This window comes from Ahaetulla prasina, chromosome 2, assembly GCF_028640845.1.
Source record: "Ahaetulla prasina isolate Xishuangbanna chromosome 2, ASM2864084v1, whole genome shotgun sequence".
Lineage (NCBI taxonomy): Eukaryota > Metazoa > Chordata > Lepidosauria > Squamata > Colubridae > Ahaetulla > Ahaetulla prasina.
Genome location: NC_080540.1, coordinates 271240599 through 271260630, shown reverse-complemented (window position 1 = coordinate 271260630; position 20032 = coordinate 271240599). Strand labels below are relative to the sequence as shown.

The 20032-nt window shown below is 33.9% G+C and overlaps 1 protein-coding gene across 3 annotated transcripts in view; it reads left to right on the top strand.

Annotated features, from left to right (window-relative positions):
* Positions 1 to 20032, top strand: part of AP3B1 (adaptor related protein complex 3 subunit beta 1) — a 184193-nt gene that overhangs the window by 84231 nt on the left and 79930 nt on the right. For all 3 annotated transcript variants that reach the window (XM_058169359.1, XM_058169358.1, XM_058169356.1), the window contains 6 exons: positions 2741 to 2917; positions 7648 to 7834; positions 8777 to 8907; positions 9796 to 9931; positions 11628 to 11778; positions 14243 to 14390. In XM_058169359.1, coding sequence (XP_058025342.1) covers positions 2741 to 2917; positions 7648 to 7834; positions 8777 to 8907; positions 9796 to 9931; positions 11628 to 11778; positions 14243 to 14390 — 930 coding nt within the window. The remainder of the gene's footprint in view (positions 1 to 2740; positions 2918 to 7647; positions 7835 to 8776; positions 8908 to 9795; positions 9932 to 11627; positions 11779 to 14242; positions 14391 to 20032) is intronic.

Below are 20032 nucleotides of genomic sequence, written 5' to 3'. Positions count from 1 at the left end.
GCCTACTGCTACCGAATACCTCCCACCGACCCGTGCGCTCTCATAGAGAGGGACTCCTCAGGGTGCCGTCAGCGAGGCAATGTCGTCTGGCGACACCCAGGGGAAGAGCCTTCTCTGTGGGGGCTCCCACCCTCTGGAACGAACTACCCCCAGGACTTCGTCAGCTTCCGGACCTTCGGACCTTCCGCCGCGAGCTTAAAACATACTTATTTATCTGCGCAGGACTGAGTTAGATTTTAAATTTACGGGTTTTAAATTGGGTTTTATTTTTATATTTTTTTAGTTACTGGGCTTTTAGAATAAGTTTTTTAATTGTTTTTATGCTGTATTTATGTGTTTTTAAGTGCCTGTTAACCGCCCTGAGTCCCTTGGGAGATAGGGCGGTATACAAATATGATTAAATAAATAAATAAATAAACATTTTTGCAGAACTATAGATACGTTGAGGCTGGGTGTGACAAGGAATGGCTAGGAGGGGAGGGGCCAGGCGAGACACCCCTTGAAGTGAGCGACATTGAGTTGGCCACGCCTACCCAGTCACATGACCATCAAGCCACACCCACTGTCACATGACCACCAAGACATACCCACAAAATAAGCCACGCCCACAGAACCGGTAGTAAAAAAATTTAGAACCCACCTCTGCAGAGCATGTTTTGATGTAGACATCATATCTGTTGGTACGTCCTTAAATCAGGCATAACTCTTGATAAATTCCTAGCTATTGTTATTTCTCTAAAATCATATTTATTTATTTATTTATTTATTCAATTTTTATACCGCCCTTCTCCTGAAGGACTCAGGGCGGTTTACAGCCAAATAAAACAGCATAAACATAAACAAAAATTAAAAACATATTAAAAAACTGATTATAAAATGGCCAAATAGGATTAAAACTAAGATAAAACCATCATAAAACCATCACTTAAAAAATTTCATCAGGCTAGCCCTGCACGGTGAAATAAAAAGGTCTTGAGCTCGCATTTAAAAGACCGGAGGTCGGGGAGTTGACGCAACCCCGGAGCAACTCATTCCAAAGGGCAGGAGCCCCCACAGAGAAGGCCCTCCCCCTGCGGGCCTCCAGTCGACATTGTTTGACTGATGGCACTCTGAGGAGGCCCTCCCTATGGGAGCGCACAGGCCGATGGGAGGCAATAGGTGGCATATATGTTGATCCTACAATATTGTTTCAATGGTTGAACAATTGCATATTTATACAGTATTTTTCTCCAATAGAGATCTCTGCCTGACATCTCTGCCCATTTGGTGGTGGGGAAAGTGCTTCTGTTACTTTTAGAGCACCCAAATGGCCAATTAGGTTATTTTTCTCCTTTTATGAAAAAAAAAGAGAAAAACGTAACTTATTCTAGAAGGGTGCAGCCACCTTGGACCTTTCCTTCCACCAGATTCCTTGAGCAATATATGAAAAGTTACATGAAATCCTGTGTCTTCCTTTATTTAGAAAGTTTTAAATATTCTTCCAAAGTTATCATTTCATCCTCTCCCTTGCATAAATGACATATGAAAATAATATATTTTTTCCGTAGTAGAAAAACAAAGTGTTCTCTATCTTGCCCTCTCTCTCTTAAAACAGTTAGATAAGTATCAGAACCAGAATTGGACAACTTGCCACGGCCAATCTGCCCAAGCCAACTTGCCATGGAACAAATCGCCATGGGAAATTCAATGCAGGATAACTCGAGAGGGAAAAGTAAATTGCAGTAGACTTTGTCTTGCTTTAGTTTTGAACCTTCTCAAGTTAGAAGTCTTCAAGGCTGAGATCAGCCAGAGTGTGGAGTCCTAGCAACGTTGATTTGTCCCATGGCGAGTTGGCCACTGCAAGTTGTCCTGCAGTCAGTTGGCCATGGTGAGTCAGCTGTGGCAAGTTATCCTAGATCCTATTAGAACTGCTGGCCAGGGAGGAACTGTGTTTGATCTTTCTAGATTGTAGTCCTACACAGCCTTATAGTTATGCTCCACCTTCTATAACCACAGGACTGTATTTACATAATGAATATCACGTCCCATTCTATTGGGAGTGCCTATATTTCAGTAGTTTTGTGTGCCCATGCTCTGCTATGTGACAATACGCAGGAAAGCAGCATGGTCCCCAGTGTTTCTTTTCATGGGGTATTATAAGCTTAATATCCTTCAGGAAAGCCTCTACTGTGGCTTTCCTGAAACAAGTCCAAAACATACAAAGGGCAGTAAGATTAGGCTATGTGCAGAGAGCAGTATTTAAATGTGTATGCTATTTAAATTGACTTGGTCCAAATGGTTAAGAATATAGTAAAAATAGGGAGTTCTTTGCTTAACTTTGCTTCTTCTTTGGAATTAACATTTTTTTCACTCCCATCAGTTTAAGAAACACTGGAAATGTGCATTTCCAGGAGCCCAATGAAATTATCGCAAAACATTTTCTGATCCATCATTTAAAGAAAGTTGTTTTAATGTGGGTGTTGGAACTATTTTCTTCTAAAGTGGTATAGAAGCCTGTTTTAAGCTAAATGACTAATCTCACCAGCAATTTCAATTACTTAATCTCTAACTGCTTGGAAAGCTCCCTAGGAAAAATCACAGCTAGCTGTAAATAATCATTTGGTAAATTCAAAGGTTAAAATATGGGGAGAGTCTCTGTTAAGTTATCTTAAGTTGTTACTAGTGTACCATTAGAGAAGCAATTTCAAAAAGGAATTTAATAAGGTTATAAATTGTTATTTTAATTGATTTATTGCTTAAGGTGCCTGTTGCAAGAGCCAGCATTCTTTGGCTTACTGGAGAATATTGTGAACGAGTTCCGAAAATAGCTCCTGATGTTCTAAGAAAAATGGCCAAGAGCTTCACTGTGGAAGATGATCTTGTAAAGCTGCAAATTTTAAATCTTGGTGCAAAATTGTATTTAACCAACTCAAAACAGGTAAGATTAAAATGCCATTGATGTGTGAAATCACAAACATAACTATGTAAATAGTTCATTAAATTTGACTGAATAAAATTTTGAATGAATGGAAGCCACAGCCATTTATAAAATTAGAATGTTAAGTTTTTCTTTTACACTTTGGAAATCATAAAATTAAAGCCTATAGTCATCACTTTAATATTCAGAAACATATAATCTAAAGCAAAAACCTGGGTTTGTATTAAGCCTACCTTGATAAGTGCATTTTAAAACTGAAATCCATGAGTTCAAAACTGAATCCTTGCTAAGATAAATTTCTGCAAATGTCTCAAGGCATTGGATAAATTTCTATTTAAATGCCAAACATTACCAAATAACCAAAAGTCCTTCACTTGTGTCAGTAACATTGATGATGGTTCATATCTAATACTCTGGTTTAGAAAGTTGGAATGAACAACAGTTAGAGGACCCAGTATATCCTCAAGGATTCAAGAAGAAACAAAAAAAAAGGGGTTTCCTTTTTTGGACAGGTTTTCAGAAAGGAAGAAATCAGTAAAAGAGAGTAATTTGCACTGGTTTCTGGCATGTTCTGGACAGACAGAAACAAAAAGGACCAATTTAGTTTGCAGTACTAAAAAAGTACCTACTCATTGCTAGCAAAATTGGCCCCTTAGCTGTTCTAATATCAGAATTACAGTTACAACATCAGTTGTACAGTTACAACATCAGAATTACATTTTTCCTCAGCTATGATAGTGTCTCCTCTAAAAATGCACATAAATGAATAATGAAAACAATACAATGAAACTTTCGAAGAAGTAGATTTATTGTAACTTTGTGATCAAAGGTTCTTCACACCTCCCTGGGACTCTTGTCTGCGTCTTGCCAAAAGATTTTGTATAGGTATGCTGCAGGGGTGAAATCCAACAGATTCTGACAGGTTCTGGAGAACCGGTAGCGGAAATTTTGAGCAGTTCAGAGAACTGGCAAATAGCACCTCTGGCTGGCCCCAGAGTGGGGTGGGAATGGGAATTTTGCAATATCCTTCCCCTGGAGTGGGGTGAAAATGGAGATTTTGCAGTATCCTTCCCCTGCTACGCCCACCAAGCCATACCACGCCAACCAAGCCACGTCCACAGAATCGGTAGTAAAAAAAATTGGATTTCACCACTGGTATGCTGTTTATTGGCCAAAGAACCACAAATAACTGTCATGAGCTCAGTTAGAATTCCCATAGCCAATCTCTTTCCACATATGACTGTATGACTGTAACTTCGTTGCTGGTAATCCTTATGATTTATATTGATATTGATTGTTCCTGATTGCTTATTTGTACCCTATGCTTATCATTAAGTGTTGTATCATTAAGTGTTAAATTGTACCCTATGACCATCATTTGTTTTGTAAATGTTGTACCTTGATGAAGGCATCTTTTCTTTTATGTACACTGAGAGCATATGCACCAAGACAAATTCCTTGTGTGTCCAATCACACTTGGCCAATAAAAATTCTATTCTATTCTATTCTATTCTATTCTATTCTATTCTATTCTATTCTATTCTATTCTATTCTATTCTATCCCTAACCTTGACAATGCCTGAGGCCCTAAAGTATGGACAGTTCTCAGCCTGGGGGGGTTGTTTTCTGTCTCAGCTGTTTCTCAGGGTGTCCTCCATTGCAGGCCTCACTTCCAGAACTTGTCCTGCTTTAGGCACAAAATAGAGTCCACTCAGCATTTCCTGGATCCAGTGTTTTCCATGACAGAGTTTCATGTATGCTCATACAGTGAGGACATTGACAAAGCTCAAACCCTTGTTAGGCAGGGAACCATACACATGACCAATTTATACTTTAGTGGAAGAATGCATGATGCTTGGTGCAGAACTGATTGGCACCACCTCTGTGGTATTTCCTCTGGATATTTCATTGCTGACACCAAGTTATAGGAGAAGCTTCTCTCACAAATTTTTCTAAGGGCTCTTTTCAAATAAAAAAAATCACACAGCTTCTTTTGAAGCATAGATTGTTTATGACAGTAACTGAGAACAGCTAAAAGACCATTCCAGTATCTAGATGTATGCAAATTAGTATATACAGTTGATAGAATATGATTGGATATAATAGTATTTTATGTGATAGTAAGGTCAGATATAATTTCTCTGAGGTGATAGAGTGGAGTTACAAAAACAGTGGTCCATTGAATGAGCAAAGAAGGTATTCTGTGAATGAATCTTCAACTGTCCTTGGTTCCCAAAATCTGTGCTTCGTTCCTAATATCTTCTCCCAGCTTTATCAGCATTCCTTAGCCTTCTAAATGTTTTTATGGCTGAACTGACAGAATTTATTATTTCTCAAGTTCTTAGTAAGGTAATTAGACAGGTGGATGTTTCTTCGTTATTTCATTTGTCCTAACTAGCACCACATTTCCTCCTGCACAGGATAGGGACATTTACAGGGAGATAATTTCTTAATTATTTGCAACTGCTTTCTTTCTGGCCTTATCACCTGTGTGTTGAATAAAATTGTCAAGAGGCAGTTACTTATAAACCCTTGTAATAATTGTATGTGAAGGCCAGTAATAATGTTACTTTATGTAGCTGGTATTATTTTGAATTGTCTTTGCAGTAGCAGCAAATGCAGGCTAGTTGGTAATACCAGCCTGTATTGTCTTACTGCTTTTATGCCATGCGCTGCATACAAAATTGAGACAGACTTGTTTGGATAGTAGTAGAAAACAATATTTAAGTAAATGAGCTGCATGCTGATTCGGTGAAAGGTGCTATTTAAACAGAACCACAAATCATTTTCTTCAAATTTGTTTTAAAAGCATTGTTTCAGCAGTTGAGCCACATTCCCCTTTTACTAAGTTTGAATGTAACTGAGTCAGTTGAATATCAGTAGTAAGGTGAAACTCCCTTGAGTTGACCTTGATTTACGGTGATTATGTGGATGCCATTGCCTTTTCCAAGGATTATTTTTTTATTTTCCAATAGCCTAAAACCCTGGAATTACTTGATAATCTCTCACCGAAGTACTATTCAGATCCAACTTTCTTAATTATAATAGTCAACTCAGCTCAATATAACTATTCATGATAATCATTTAAAAATTAACCCAGAGATTGAAAATGGCCACTATTATCAAATACTTTAAACTTGAGAATTAGATGGGTTTATACAGTGTGGTAAACTTCAAACTATTGAAGTTTCACACTTCTGTTTTCAAATATGCATGTTTCCAATTAAGTGGTCTAGCTATATCTTTTTAGTGAGAATGAAAATGAATGAAAGAAGATCAAAAATTTTAAAAATGGTTCCCAATTCAGTCTGACAATCCGTGGAGCTGGCAGTCAGAGCAGACGTAGTAGACTTGATTTACTGTTAGTATTCCAATACTAACAAGCATCGAAATTACTAGAGAATTTACCAAATTACCAGGAATATTAAATATTAGGATTCCTTAACAACTAACAGCTAAATAAATATCTCTTTGGTCTCTTTTAATACTATTTGGTAGTTAAAACAAATCAATCTTGACTGGGGAATTTATTATCTACTGCATTTGTTGAAGTGTACTGCTTAAAATGTAACATTTCAGGAATAATTACAGAGTACCAAAACAGTAGAAGTTTTATGTCAAATAAATACATTATATGAATGTCATGCATTCATATAAATACATTGTGCTTTCCTAATTTCTTTTTTGAGAAATAATACTTTTATTCATCAGAATATAATTCTGTGCCATGCAAAGGTGTGACTGTTGAAATGATGTTCAGATCAAGTAATGTACATAGCTTATTACAAGCAGAATAAATATAATACTTCCTATATTTTGTGTTTAAATGATGTATTTTTATATTGTTATCAATTGTGTTTTGTAGATATCTGCCAAACCAAATATACAATTTATGCAAACTATTTGTGCATTTCCAATGCTTTTTATAATGCAAAAATTAAGCAGTATGCATTGAATAATTTTAGTAATTAATATTTCTATATGAAATTTAAGGATGTGGTTATGTTGTAAAAAGCTGAGGTAATATAATTTGCTTTTACGTATATAAATGACCAATATTACCCGAGGCTTTAAGCTGTGAGAGGAAAAATGGAAGAAGTCTTTTATCCTGGTTTTTAGAGGGCATCAGCAGCTTGCTTTTATGAAAAAGTAACAGCTAAATGCACTGCAAATAATTTGCAGTAATCCAGTTCAGTGATTCATGTGTCTGCTTTAATGGGTCATAATTCAGAGTAAAGTAACTGAGTGCAGTCAGAGTGCAGAGACGGCTTGTGCCAGGGACAGTATCTCTTCATAAAACACACCTCAGCAGAAGCAGTTTGCCAGCCTCCTAATACCCTCTGATGTTTTGATGTCCTGCATATTTTTCCGATTAAGTTTTGAGTGCCATGTTTTTAGTTGTATTTCCACATTCATTATTCTCACGTAGGCCCTTCAGCGGGTTTGCCATATATGATTATTTTTTTAATGATGCCTTTCTTTCCACTTCAGCAGTTTAATAATCTAGCACATGGCTGCTTCTCAGTACTCAGCATTCACCTCCCCTACGCAGAAGAGGACATGTGCTTTGGCTTCAAAATTCCATTTACTGCTTTCGAAATGCATATTCCCTATGGAACAACATTTGTTTGACATAACCATTCATTTTTATTACCTTTTTAAATATGTTTATCCAGAGTTATCAATAATCATAAATAACTTGTATTTTCTTCTTGTCCTGTTTTTCACAGACAAAATTGCTTACCCAGTACATATTAAATCTCGGCAAGTATGATCAAAGCTACGACATCAGAGACCGAACAAGATTTATTAGGCAGCTTATTGTTCCAAACGACAAGAGTGGAGCTTTAAACAAATATGCCAAAAAAATATTTCTGGTACAAAAGCCTGCCCCACTACTTGAGTCACCTTTTAAAGGTATGCTAGCTAAATTTTCTGTCTAATGTTAGATAGAGACATGCATCTGTTTTATCTAGTTCTATATATTTAAATAACCAAGTGGTCAGCTTAAAAAATAGTATATAAACAATATGATTTCAGCGTTCAGAATTTAAGAAAGCAGTCAGAATTGTACATTGTTTGCTATTGTGAAATGTAATTAAAAAACGGAAATCGGATATGGTTTAAATTTGTTTTCATATATGGTATAAGTTTCTGGAAAAATAATCATAATTTGTGCTAAGCGCAGTCTGTGTAGAAAGTATCTTTAGCAGTTTAAGAAGATCTCTAACTTTACTTTGGAGAGTATTCATTATACTTCTGATATAGCAACATGAAATTAGAGTCCCATATTCACTTTTGTTAGCGTATCAGGATTACTGATGTTATTCTTCTAAATTGTTGCATAGAGAAGGATGTCATGTGGTACTTTCTCCATTGCTTTTTAACTAATTCTAAAAATCATAATGATAATTAGTACTTTTGTCATTTCCATTATCTGCTTTCTAAATTTTCACACACTATCCTATATTAATCTTACTTTAAGTCCTTAAAGCAGCACTCCTTCTGAAAGAAAACTATTAGCATTCTGGATGTGTTTGTGCCAAGACATGTATATGGTTTATTTAACTGTGCTGTCATTCTTAATATTCACAGTAAAGTAATTTTTAGAGAAGCTACATTTCAGATCAACACCTTTAAATACACTGACTGATTAGCTTTTTTATTGACCATTATGGGGGAGATTATTGTAATCTATGGACTGGAATCAGTTTTTTGACCTATAAAGAGCTTCTTGTTTATATTTATTCCATGACATTTAAAGTAATGTAATACCAATTACCTTTACTCTTGATTAAGATTGCTCTTTATGATACAGAGCTCATGTGTATATTTTTCATATTTCCCACCCTCAAATAGATAGGGAGCACTTCCAACTTGGTACTTTGTCTCATACTCTGAACATGAAAGCCTCTGGCTATCTGGAGTTGTCTAATTGGCCAGAAATTGCACCTGACCCTTCAGTGAGAAATGTAGAAGAAGTTGGATTGGTATGTTAACTTTTCAAAATAGCATTTTATACTTTTGGAAACAAGGAACTGTAAATCTATCTAACTATATGTTTTTCAGGTTTCAGGTGTATTTTAATAAACAAAATTGCAAAATAAGGCTTCTGCTCCAAATAATTATTTTGAAATTCTCTGCATTACTCTTCTGATGTTCAGTATGTTCTGTCTGATATCCTATGTTTTTTTCCAACTTCACTTGCTCATGATTAATTACTCAAACCAATTCAGCTTTCCCAAATTAATTGGCAAGGTGTTTTCAGATTAATAAACCATAATGGCTATTCCTAGATAATTGCAACTATTGCTGATAAATGTTATTCACTGCACTTCCTAAAAACTTCTGTTTAGTTTCTTCCCTCAATTCATCAAAACAAAACGAAAATGATTCTGGGAGTAGGAATGTAGAGAAGGATATATGTTGCATGATCTTTACTGCCATTGTTACTGTTATTTTTAATGTTATCAAAATGCAAAATAGTATTTTCAGGGACTTACAAAAAAGTAGATAATGTGGTTTATTTTAAAAAGGTTTTGATGTTGAAGAGTGTGTTTTTAAGCATTCCTTATTGTAAAATGGCCTATAAATCTAATGACATTATTGTTTTCCAATAAATACTATTATTCTAGTAATAAATAGTAGTAGAGGATTAAGTAAAAATGCCCATATTTTTACTCCAAATTTAGGGGGTTCACATTACTTGTATGTGTGTGTATATATGTATGTTTGTGTGGGGTGTGTGTGTGTGTGTATATATATTTACACACACAGAGTAATATATATATACAAGGACCCAAAAGAGATCTGTAAAGTGTGGATAAGTATAAATATTTCTACTCCAGCTGTATAAACCTGTCCACTTATTTGAATAGGCAAAAGAACAAACTTATCTACAAGGAAAGGCAATAAAAGAAACCATTGAAAAATTTTATCCTGAGTCTGATGAAGAAGAGGAGGAAGAGGACACTAATGAAGAAAGTGACGATTCTTCTAGCAGTAGTGAGAGTGGTATGTTCTCCTGCAAGCTCTGCCTCAGCCCACTCCCAGCTTTTGTCCTACTCATTTCTTCTCTCCCAGGGCACTTTCTTTCTCCTCCTTTCCAATTTCTTCTCCTGCATACAATTTATTTTCTCATTACTTTACTGATGCCATTTCTTTCTTACCTTTGCCATTATATAGAGCTTCATAGAAGCCTTTTAGTATATGAAGATGCCATCTAAAGCAGCAGCTGAAGTCTTTTAAAAAACAAAAATGTGCCATTGTAGCTGTGTGTTGTGGGGGAAGGGGCTTTTTAAAAAAAAGATGGGGGTACTTGGGGATGTGGAGCTTTGAACCTAAAAGCAGTACTCTTAACACTATCAGTATCACTCCATATCATCCAGTTATATTAAGGTGAATGATTCCAGTTTATAGGTAATGGTAGAAGTCGTGTCAAGTAGTTGTTGTAAGATATATAAATGAACCCAACATTTTTACACTCTTTTGTTTATTTTAATCACATCTTTATTTCATATATTCAAAAATAAATAAAATTATTGCTTGTATATAATTATACATACAGCCACATGTTTTAGGCAATTTCATTACAGGTACTCTATAAACCACTTTAAGATTTTTTTAAAAGTAGAAGGTGGTATGTGCTTAAATTTTAAATAATCTCAAATATCCGTAGTTTCATTTTCACATTGTGATGCTGGAATCCTAAGTTTTGGGTCTCCTTTAAAACAGAAAAAGAAAAACTAACCAAAACCAATAGCAATTATGAAATCCAAGCGCTGAAGTTTGAAGATTAATCTCTGAAGTCTGTAGTCTGTTATTTGGTATATAGACAATAAAAAGGATAAATTGCCAGGGCACATATTTCTTTCAATATTTCTTACTTTCTGAATACTGTTTACATAGTAAGATACGTTTTAGATTCTAATTATTGCTAATGTGCTATGTCTATTTGCTTCAATAATAAAATAGTTATTATTTCAATTTTACTGCTAGTCAGTCATGAATTTAAGATAGATATAGATTGAAATAATGAATGAATGTTTTGTTACTAATATGTCAAAATGCTTTCATTTTCTTTTTCTCACACCTTCATTCTGAATATATCTACAATTTTATATCTGCACTGGGTCTTCCCATCTATCTTTTTAATTTAATGAAATTATTGAAATACAAGTAAGTAAATATAGACACATGTATAAATATAGAAAGGACACATTTTCAAATCCTTTGGAGCTAGTCCTCTGAACACTGGGAAACAAGAGAAAAATTGCTAAAGATTATTAAGGATAATGACTAGAAGCAGTGGACTGAAACTGGAAAAGCGTACCTTCAAGTTAAATATTAGAAACACTTTCCAGCCGATTAGAAACTGAATAACTTGTTTAAATTCCTGATTAAATTGTCATCACTGGATGTGTGTGCAAGAATAGATTAAATACTTAAGTTCTGAAGATGACACTATGTTAGAGCAGGAAAGTAAGGATAGAGGACATGTAGGTCATGTCTGATTTCTTTCCTTTTCCATCATCCTGCAAACATGTTATGGTCAAAAACTAAGCTAGATTTCAAAAATACAATGTTTAAAAACTGTGAAAGCAACATTTTTATGTCACTGTTTTATGATAAGATTGTATAAAAATGCTTAAACATCATTGGTAGGTAGTGTTAGAAGCTACTCACCTGAATTGTTCATGCATACAACTAGAAAATGAATCTGAATCTGAGGAAGGAAAGAAAGAAGGGCAAGGCGATACCAGCACAGAAAGTAGCTCAAGTTCTTCTACTGAAGATGAGAATGATAGGAAACCAAAGTCTGAAAGAGGAATTCCAAGAAAAAGAACAACAGTTTCAGAAAGGTATCTATGTACTTGTTTATGCTAGATCACAATGTTAAAATTACACAGCCTTTTATATTTCACTACCTTCATAGAGACATTCACTTTGGAAAAAAATATTGTCCATTTCTGTAATTTCAGATGATATAGTTACGTGTAAGTTGAGCAAACCTTTTTATATATTTAGGTGAGCAGACCATATTAACATAACCTTGGGAGGCTATACAGTTAGCCTGCCACTTTGTGAAACACTTAGTTACCTTATATAGTAATTTTGTGAAGGATAAAGTTCTATATCTTGCCATTAGGTAACTAAGGCAATTGATTTTTCCCTAAATAATGTTAGATTAAAAGGATTATGATTCAGATATTGGAGGCAAGGGCTGTGAAGAGAGACGGTCAGAAGCTGCTTAAGGGAAAGGTCTTTTAAAGATTGCCTGTTACTAATAGAGTTAATGTGTATTAAAATGCCATTAAGAATTTAAGTAATTGGGGCTAATACCTTGGATTGTCTGAATCTGTTTCTTCCACTTCTGTCAGCAAGTGGCCTCAGTGGACATGATGGCCCTTTTACTCTGTAGCCTGCCGCCAATGCATTGATGAGTTTGCAGCTCAGCTCAGTCGTGGCTGACAGAGCTGATTGTGGCTCAGTATGCACTGTGCTCCTTTTATTACAGACAGTAATTAAAGCAGCTCGCCCTGCCACTTCCATAACAAACACAGCATAATGCCCTAATTATGACTTTATTAATTTAAGTCAGGATTTAATGATTTTAAAAGTGATTTATATTGTTTTTCCTGTTCAGAACAAATGAAATCTGTAGGTTAAATTAATACAGGCTTTTCATCACTGCAAAGTTAAAAAGCTAGTTACCAGTAAATTTTTTTCATTAGATTAAACACATGAAACTCTTAAATAGTAAGATAAATAAAGATTTGTCTATAAAAAAAACCTAAGTAATAAAATAAGTTTGTCCTGAAAAATCATAGCTTCAAATTTGAAATTGGATTTTTTGAAAAGTATTTCATTTCACTAAATTAATAGTGAGTTTTGATGAATCATATTTGGAATTAAAGCTGTCTCACGAAGACAGAGGTGGAGAATAGAAGTGAAAGGTATGGATATATTGCTCAAATAGACACTTCTCATATGGAATATTATGGTTTTATTTTTAATTTTTTTTACTGGTTGTTAATATTTCACAAGTGAATACTATAATGTAATATACTATTAATACAGTATTGCCATTGTTCTTTTTTGTGCTGTTTTTTTGTATTTATTTATTTTCTTGAATGCTTTTATCAGGATTAAAACTTTACTTTTATATTATTGGTTATGATCAGAGCCACCTGTTATTGGGAGATGGGTGGCATATAAATGTAATATTTTAAATCTATTAATAATATTTATAAATATTTTTATAAATTTTTGGACATACAATAAATCAAATTAAAAATATAACAGTTAAAAGTATAACTTTAATAACATAGTTTATTAAGAAAATGTTAGATAACCATCTGACTGAGAGGGTGTAAGGTTTCCTGCCTGGGCAGGGGGTTGGACTAGAAGGCCTCCAAGGTCCCTTCCAATTCTGTTGTTATATTATATTATATTAAAATTATTATGGTTCCTAAGATAATATTATTATATACTTTCTCTAAAATCCTCAAAATGATTATGACAATATTTAGCTTTTGTTCTAACAATCAAACATATTGTACAATACAATTAATTTATTGAAATGTAGTAGCCATTTCAATTTAGACCCATTTATTTCAGAAATATATATTTTTAATTAAATTTCTATCCCATCCATCTCACACTTACAGCGATTCTGGGTGGCTTATAGATTAATAAACATTTAAAAAGATAATACAAGTATATAATTTATACATCCAAATTACATGCAATTTATATATTTTGATTGTATATATGATATGGATCCACATATTTTATTTCATTTCTGAAATGTCTTGTGGGTGTGTTGTATGCCAGAATTATTTTTTCACACAAAATCTATGATAATTATACTTTGTGAGGATATTTGAATTAGTCAAATTGTGATTATTGCTAGTTTCGTCTTGCATGAAAATTGGAACAGGATGCTCACTTTATGTAGTTTTTGCAAAGTAAGTGCAGTGTGCCAGAATACAAAGGAGAATATTGCAGTATGTGATAGATGGAGGAAATCACATGAGGCAAGAATACCTTCTTATACCTGAGTTCTATATTGAGCATACTATTTGTAGCAAGCAATGCTTCTTATATATATTTATAATTGTAATATTATAATAAATATTATAATTGACAATATCAATTATTAATAATTGAGTATAATATTAATTATAGAGTAATATTTTATATTATGTGTACACTAATTTTTGAAGATACAATTTCTGGGAAATGCTGCTGAAAATAATTTCTGTCAAGGCTACATAATATTATACATATAAATGTTTTTAATCTGTATTTATTTTATATTAGAGATTCTAAAAGAAAAGAAAAAAATAAAGCAAATTCTCAGAAAGAGCAGTGTTCTCCCAACTCAGAATCTAGCTCATCTGAGGAAAGTTCTTCAGATTCTACCTCAGAAAGTGATTCTGAAAACAATTTGGATCCTCTTCCTCCTAAGGTATGTCTTGTATATATTGTTTAGATACATAGATCTTGAAATTATATTGTTAATTGTTTCTGTAAGTGTGTATAAGATGCTTCAAAAATTTGTGTCGTCCCTTTTGTCTGGATTGGAACTCTTTTGCAAAAGCATTATTTTAAAGTTAGTGAAAATAAAAAGGTGTTTGATTTTTTTTTTAAGAAGGCTGTTGGCTGCTAATAACCAACCACAATAGAATGATCTAATGGATTGGGATCTAATATATCATGCATGTTATAAAACATAAAAATATCAAAAAGTTAAAAGATTTTATAAAATTTGTATACCTGGTTATGATCAATCAGGTTATTAGTGATATTCATCTTCTAAGGAAATTGGTTTTGCATACATCATTTGTAAATTTCAAAAATAAATAAAGTAAAACTGAAAATTCAGTCGAAAGATACACTATAAATCACCCTGCATCAAAGTTTTAAACACTTAATTACTATTGCTTACTCTCCTTAGTATGAATATGCTATGGGCAGTCTAAAAATATATGTAACTTCTATAGAAGTCATTTTATGTTCATAGTAATGTGTTAAATAATAGCATTAGTTATATAGGATATAGTATTCTTGCTGCCCTTAGAAGCTCATTTTCAACCCATGAATACCTTCAACTAAAAACATTAAAGTTTAAGAAATGAAAATTCCAGAGTAGCTTGCATTCTGCAAATTTTGTTGCACATTTCTTGGTTTTTTTTCCATAAGATGATTGATTTGATTTGGGTATTGAATTTCAAACATATGGAACCTGTAAGAATATCTCTTGCTGCTTGCTGCGCCATTAAACCCTGGTATGGGTTGACCCTCAGTTTGTCTTCTCATCTTATTGGAGAATATAGAGAAAAAGGCAACCAGGGTAATCATTGTCTTCAGAAGCAAGACAAAATATCAGACGTCTGCAGAATATAAACATACAGAAGAAAAGTACGAGCTACAGTTAAATTTTATTACTTTATAATATACTAATGTATGGTATAGGCATATATCAATGGACCACAAAAATCATAGTTGTTGTCTTAGAAGGTTGTGGCAGGCTTAATTGCTGTCAAATGATAAGCGCCGCAATCATGCTTATGAAAGCTCATCTGTGGTTGACTCTGAAATACTGAAGGTTGTATTTTATGACCAGTTAAAAATAAGACATCTGCTGTCATGGTTGGCAAGAACAAATATTATAAAGGCACCTTGCAGTCTGACTCAAAAGTTTTATTTCTGCACTAGAGAATGTTAGCAAACATTTTTTCCCCAAATTACTGATTCTACAGTGAGAGATAATCAGTATAAAAGATATGGCAATCCGCCGACAATTATATCTAATAGATAATCATACAGAGCTACCAAACTGTTGCTTGATCAAACTACTATTCACTGCTGTGACTGGATGTAATTTTCCAAAGTCTCTGATCAGTAGCTGTGCCAGTCTTGCAATCTGAGATATTCTAAAATCTCATTATAATGAGATTTCATGTTTCATGGAAAAAAGGTACATTCAACTTTGCAACAGTTTCAAGCTTTTGTTGAGAATAGACTTTAGCAAATTGCACATACTGATAGGTTTGTATGACATCTGAAAAGCTATGCTGTATTCCAGTGGTAAGGAATCTGTGCCTGCCTAAGGACAAGTACAGAGATGACCTTGCAGAAGGTATGTGAAGACAACTTAGTCCAAGAAAACAAGGAAGCATGAGAAAGAATAAAGTCAAATTGCTCTTTGGTATAAGAGGGAGAGAAGCAGAAATGCTATTCGTCTTCTAAGAATTTATTATGATATACTATTTCAATTAAGAGAATTCTTGTGTTTTCTTAACTGCCTTACCCTTTCCAGTTTAGTCTTCACTGGCTATGGTTTTTTTCAAAGAGTAGTTCAACAATACAGCAAATACATAGTCAGGCAAATCTCAAACACTATATATTAATTTTGTATTAAATTTACTCTATCTAATGGCCTCTATCTCCCAGCGTCCGGTGCGTTCCCACAGAGAGGGACTCCTCAGGGTGCCATCAGCCAAACAATGTCGACTGGCGGCCCCCAGGGGGAGGGCCTTCTCTGTGGGGGCTCCTACCCTGTGGAACGAGCTTCCCCCCGGGCTTCGACAACTACCTGACCTCGGGACCTTTCGCCGCGAACTTAAAACTTATTTATTCCGTTTGGCTGGATTGGCTTGATTTTAAATTCTAAATTTTTAATTTTTAATTGTGGGTTTTAAATTCTGTAATTTTTATGGGGTATAAGGTTATTTTAAATTTTTTGGCTAATTTTGAATCAGTTTTTTAAGGGTTGTTTTAATTAAGGTGTATGTTTTTGTTTGTATTTTATTTGCCTGTTCACCACCCTGAGTCCTTAGGGAGAAGGGCGGTATACAAATTAAAATATTATTATTATTATTATTATTATTATTATTATTATTATTATTATTATTATTATTATTATTATTATTATTATTACTACTACTACTACTACTACTACTACTACTACTACTACTATTACTTCTTTCTCTTTTATTTCTCTTTTTCTCTCTTGATTCTTCTTCTCCTTTCATGTAATAGTTTGTTATGCCTTTCTTTTTCTATTTTCCTATAACTGTAACTGCCCTTCATGTTCTCCCCCTTGTTGAGAAATGAGTCTAAAAAACAAACACATTTAATTTCTAATTTCACTATACCTTATTGATTTTTCTCTTCCCTTCATGGAAGTGAAAACTGCTGGTGGAGAGGTCTAAATTCTAGTATATATTTGATTGGACATTCAGGTCTCCATTATAAAAAAAATGCTACAAAAGGCAATAAATAAGCAGATCTGTCTTTATAACTAAGGACTTGGTGATGGAGAAAGAATGAAAAAGTAAAATCTAAGTTTTGGAGCATAGGTTCACATATATCAAAGACAAACATCCTTTTTGAAACTGGGAGCATTGAGGAACATCGGAGGCAACATCCTAAAGAGACTTCCATAGGGCATAATCATTCACAGCTTTGACTTTTCACCTTTACAATTGATTTCCATCATATCCAATCTTTTTCTTATGCCCAAAGAGCTAAATAATAGAGTTGGAGAAGAGAATGGCATGGTCGATTTGGCAGTAGAGGCAACAACAGAGAGGAGTTGGAACATCTTGTAGAGAAGACTTGAGCATATTGTTTGCTCTACATTTTATATTCTTGTTACTATTTTTTTTTATTTGCATTTATATCCCGCCCTTCTCCGAAGACTCGTAAAATGCCTTGATTGGCAAGCTGATAGAAAGATGGGGTAAAAAGCCAATAAAGAAATTTATTATGGTGATGGCTTTATCTTAAGGAAAGCGATAATTACAGCAGGAATGCTCTTTACTATTACCTGTTCTTTATAAATGGGCAAGCTAAGGCCTAACTGAAAAGAAAATACATTTCTTCATCTATTTATAGTGATAATTCTCACTTTCACATCAAGGGACATTTAAAAAAGCTCCTCAAGGTGACTTGGAAAGGCTTGATTTATCCAATTGAATGAATCACTTTGCTTATTTATGTATCTTCTTTTTTTCCTCATTCATTCCTTAAGCTTCTCTAAATAAGAAGTAAGGAGTACATAAGAAACCCATAAATGAACCCTGTTCAGGGCTTCAGTAAACAAGGTTACTTTACACACTTATAGAATAAAATAGAATAGAATTCTTTATTGGCCAAGTGTGATTGGACACACAAGGAATTTGTCTTGGTGCATATGCTCTCAGTATACATAAAAGGAAAGATCCGTTCATCAAGAATTCTAAGGTACAACACTTAATGATAGTCATAGGGTACAAATAAGCAATCAGGAAACAATCAATTCTGCCAGGTTGTCCCACTGTGTCTGAATGAAAGAGGCTCAACTCCTGCCTGGTAGTTCATCTTTCTGTGGTCCTTTCCCTCTCCTGATTTTCATCAGCTCATCCGCATATTTTGAAGACATTTGGGTTATTCTAATATGGCTCCTCCTTTCCAATCAGTTCATCCTGAGCCTCAGGCTTCCCAAATCCTACAGATGATGTCAGCAATGAGGGACAGTGACTAAAAAGAGAAAGCTTTATTTGGCTCATTTGCTGAGGAAAAACCTAATCCCTGGTGTTAGGACTTGTATAGGAAAAATATATATTGCTTCTTTTAGTTTCCATTTTTTCACACCATCCTAATTCAAGGTTTCAGTGTGGAAAATGCCTCCTGTGTGAGAAAAAGTACCCTATGAACTAACCATAAAATTGCTTGCAAATTTTTTTTCAAAGGTTCTTGCTTGTTTACACCCAAAATACATTCAGTATCAGTTTACTGGATGTTTGGCCTATGCAAACAGACAGGTTGAAGTCTGCAGTGCTATTAGCATGCATTCCCATATGGTGTTTTTTCTGAGAGTGATTTCTTTCTGTGGTGTTGATTCACAGCTTAATATAACTTACGTTGTAAATAATTTTGAGATTTTACAGATTTGTGACTGTTGGGTTCTAGTATATCAAAATATCTATACCAAATGTGCTTTTTACCATGTAAATATGTAAAATTATTTTGTGGAAATAAAAAAAATAGAATTCCTTGTCATAAATGCAATTTGGAACATCATCTACTTAGAGAAAATAGTGATTTTAAGGAAACTCTGGTCTAAAGCCGTTATTTGTTTAAAATCATGATTGTTAGCTCCCCTTAGCGTTCATCTTTCTTTATAAATATTCAAGTACAGTACATTTTTAGAGCAAAATACAAATACCTTTAAAAATCATTTAACGAGGATAGTTATTATGGAATTCTTGTAGATTCATAAAAATAAATTTGACGTGGACATATTTGTATATTTATATAATGGCATTATATTTGTAATATAGTTGTAATATTTACAAAATAGAAGTAAAATATCCCCTGATAATTATAGTTTGATAGTACACTGCTGTAGAAATGTAACTTTTAAATTAGCTCTTTACATAAAGATAAAATCCTTTAAAAGTATCTTAAAAGAAATAAAACACTGAAATGTATAATCATATACTTTTAAAAAAGAATTTAAGATTTGAATATAATGCAGGGGTAAATAAAAGTCTTTGCAGTTACTGTTGGCCTCCTATACAAGCCTGGTATAGTCAGTCAACTGTTAAAAACCTGGTTCACTGTTTAAAAAAAGATATAAAAACAAATTGTCTATCTTTCTGCCTGATCTCTTTTCAACTGCTAACACAATGGAAACAGTAGGTGATCAGTCAGTGCATTTGGTTTGTCAATGGTGGTTTTGTATAAATATTGGAAGGATAAGGAGCAGAATTCGCACTGAAAAATATGATTTCATCTGCCTCTTCTCTGCAGTTCCATGCCTCATGCTGCGGTGTGAAATTCTCATTTTACACACTTTGCAGGCGGAGCACATGAATTATGCATTGAGCAAGAGAAATCTCCTGCTTCAGCTCCTATATGCATTTACCCAGGTTCTGTCTCTATTATCAAGATGAATTGAAAATAGAGAAATGTTTGATGGGATATGGCTTAACTTCTTTGTTTAGCATTCAGCTTTGGGCTGCATTCTCTTCTCTAAGGGGGAAACATGTTTATTTTATATGTCTATCTGGATTGTAATTTTAAAGAGAGAACAGAGATATTAGTGTTCTAAGTTCAATT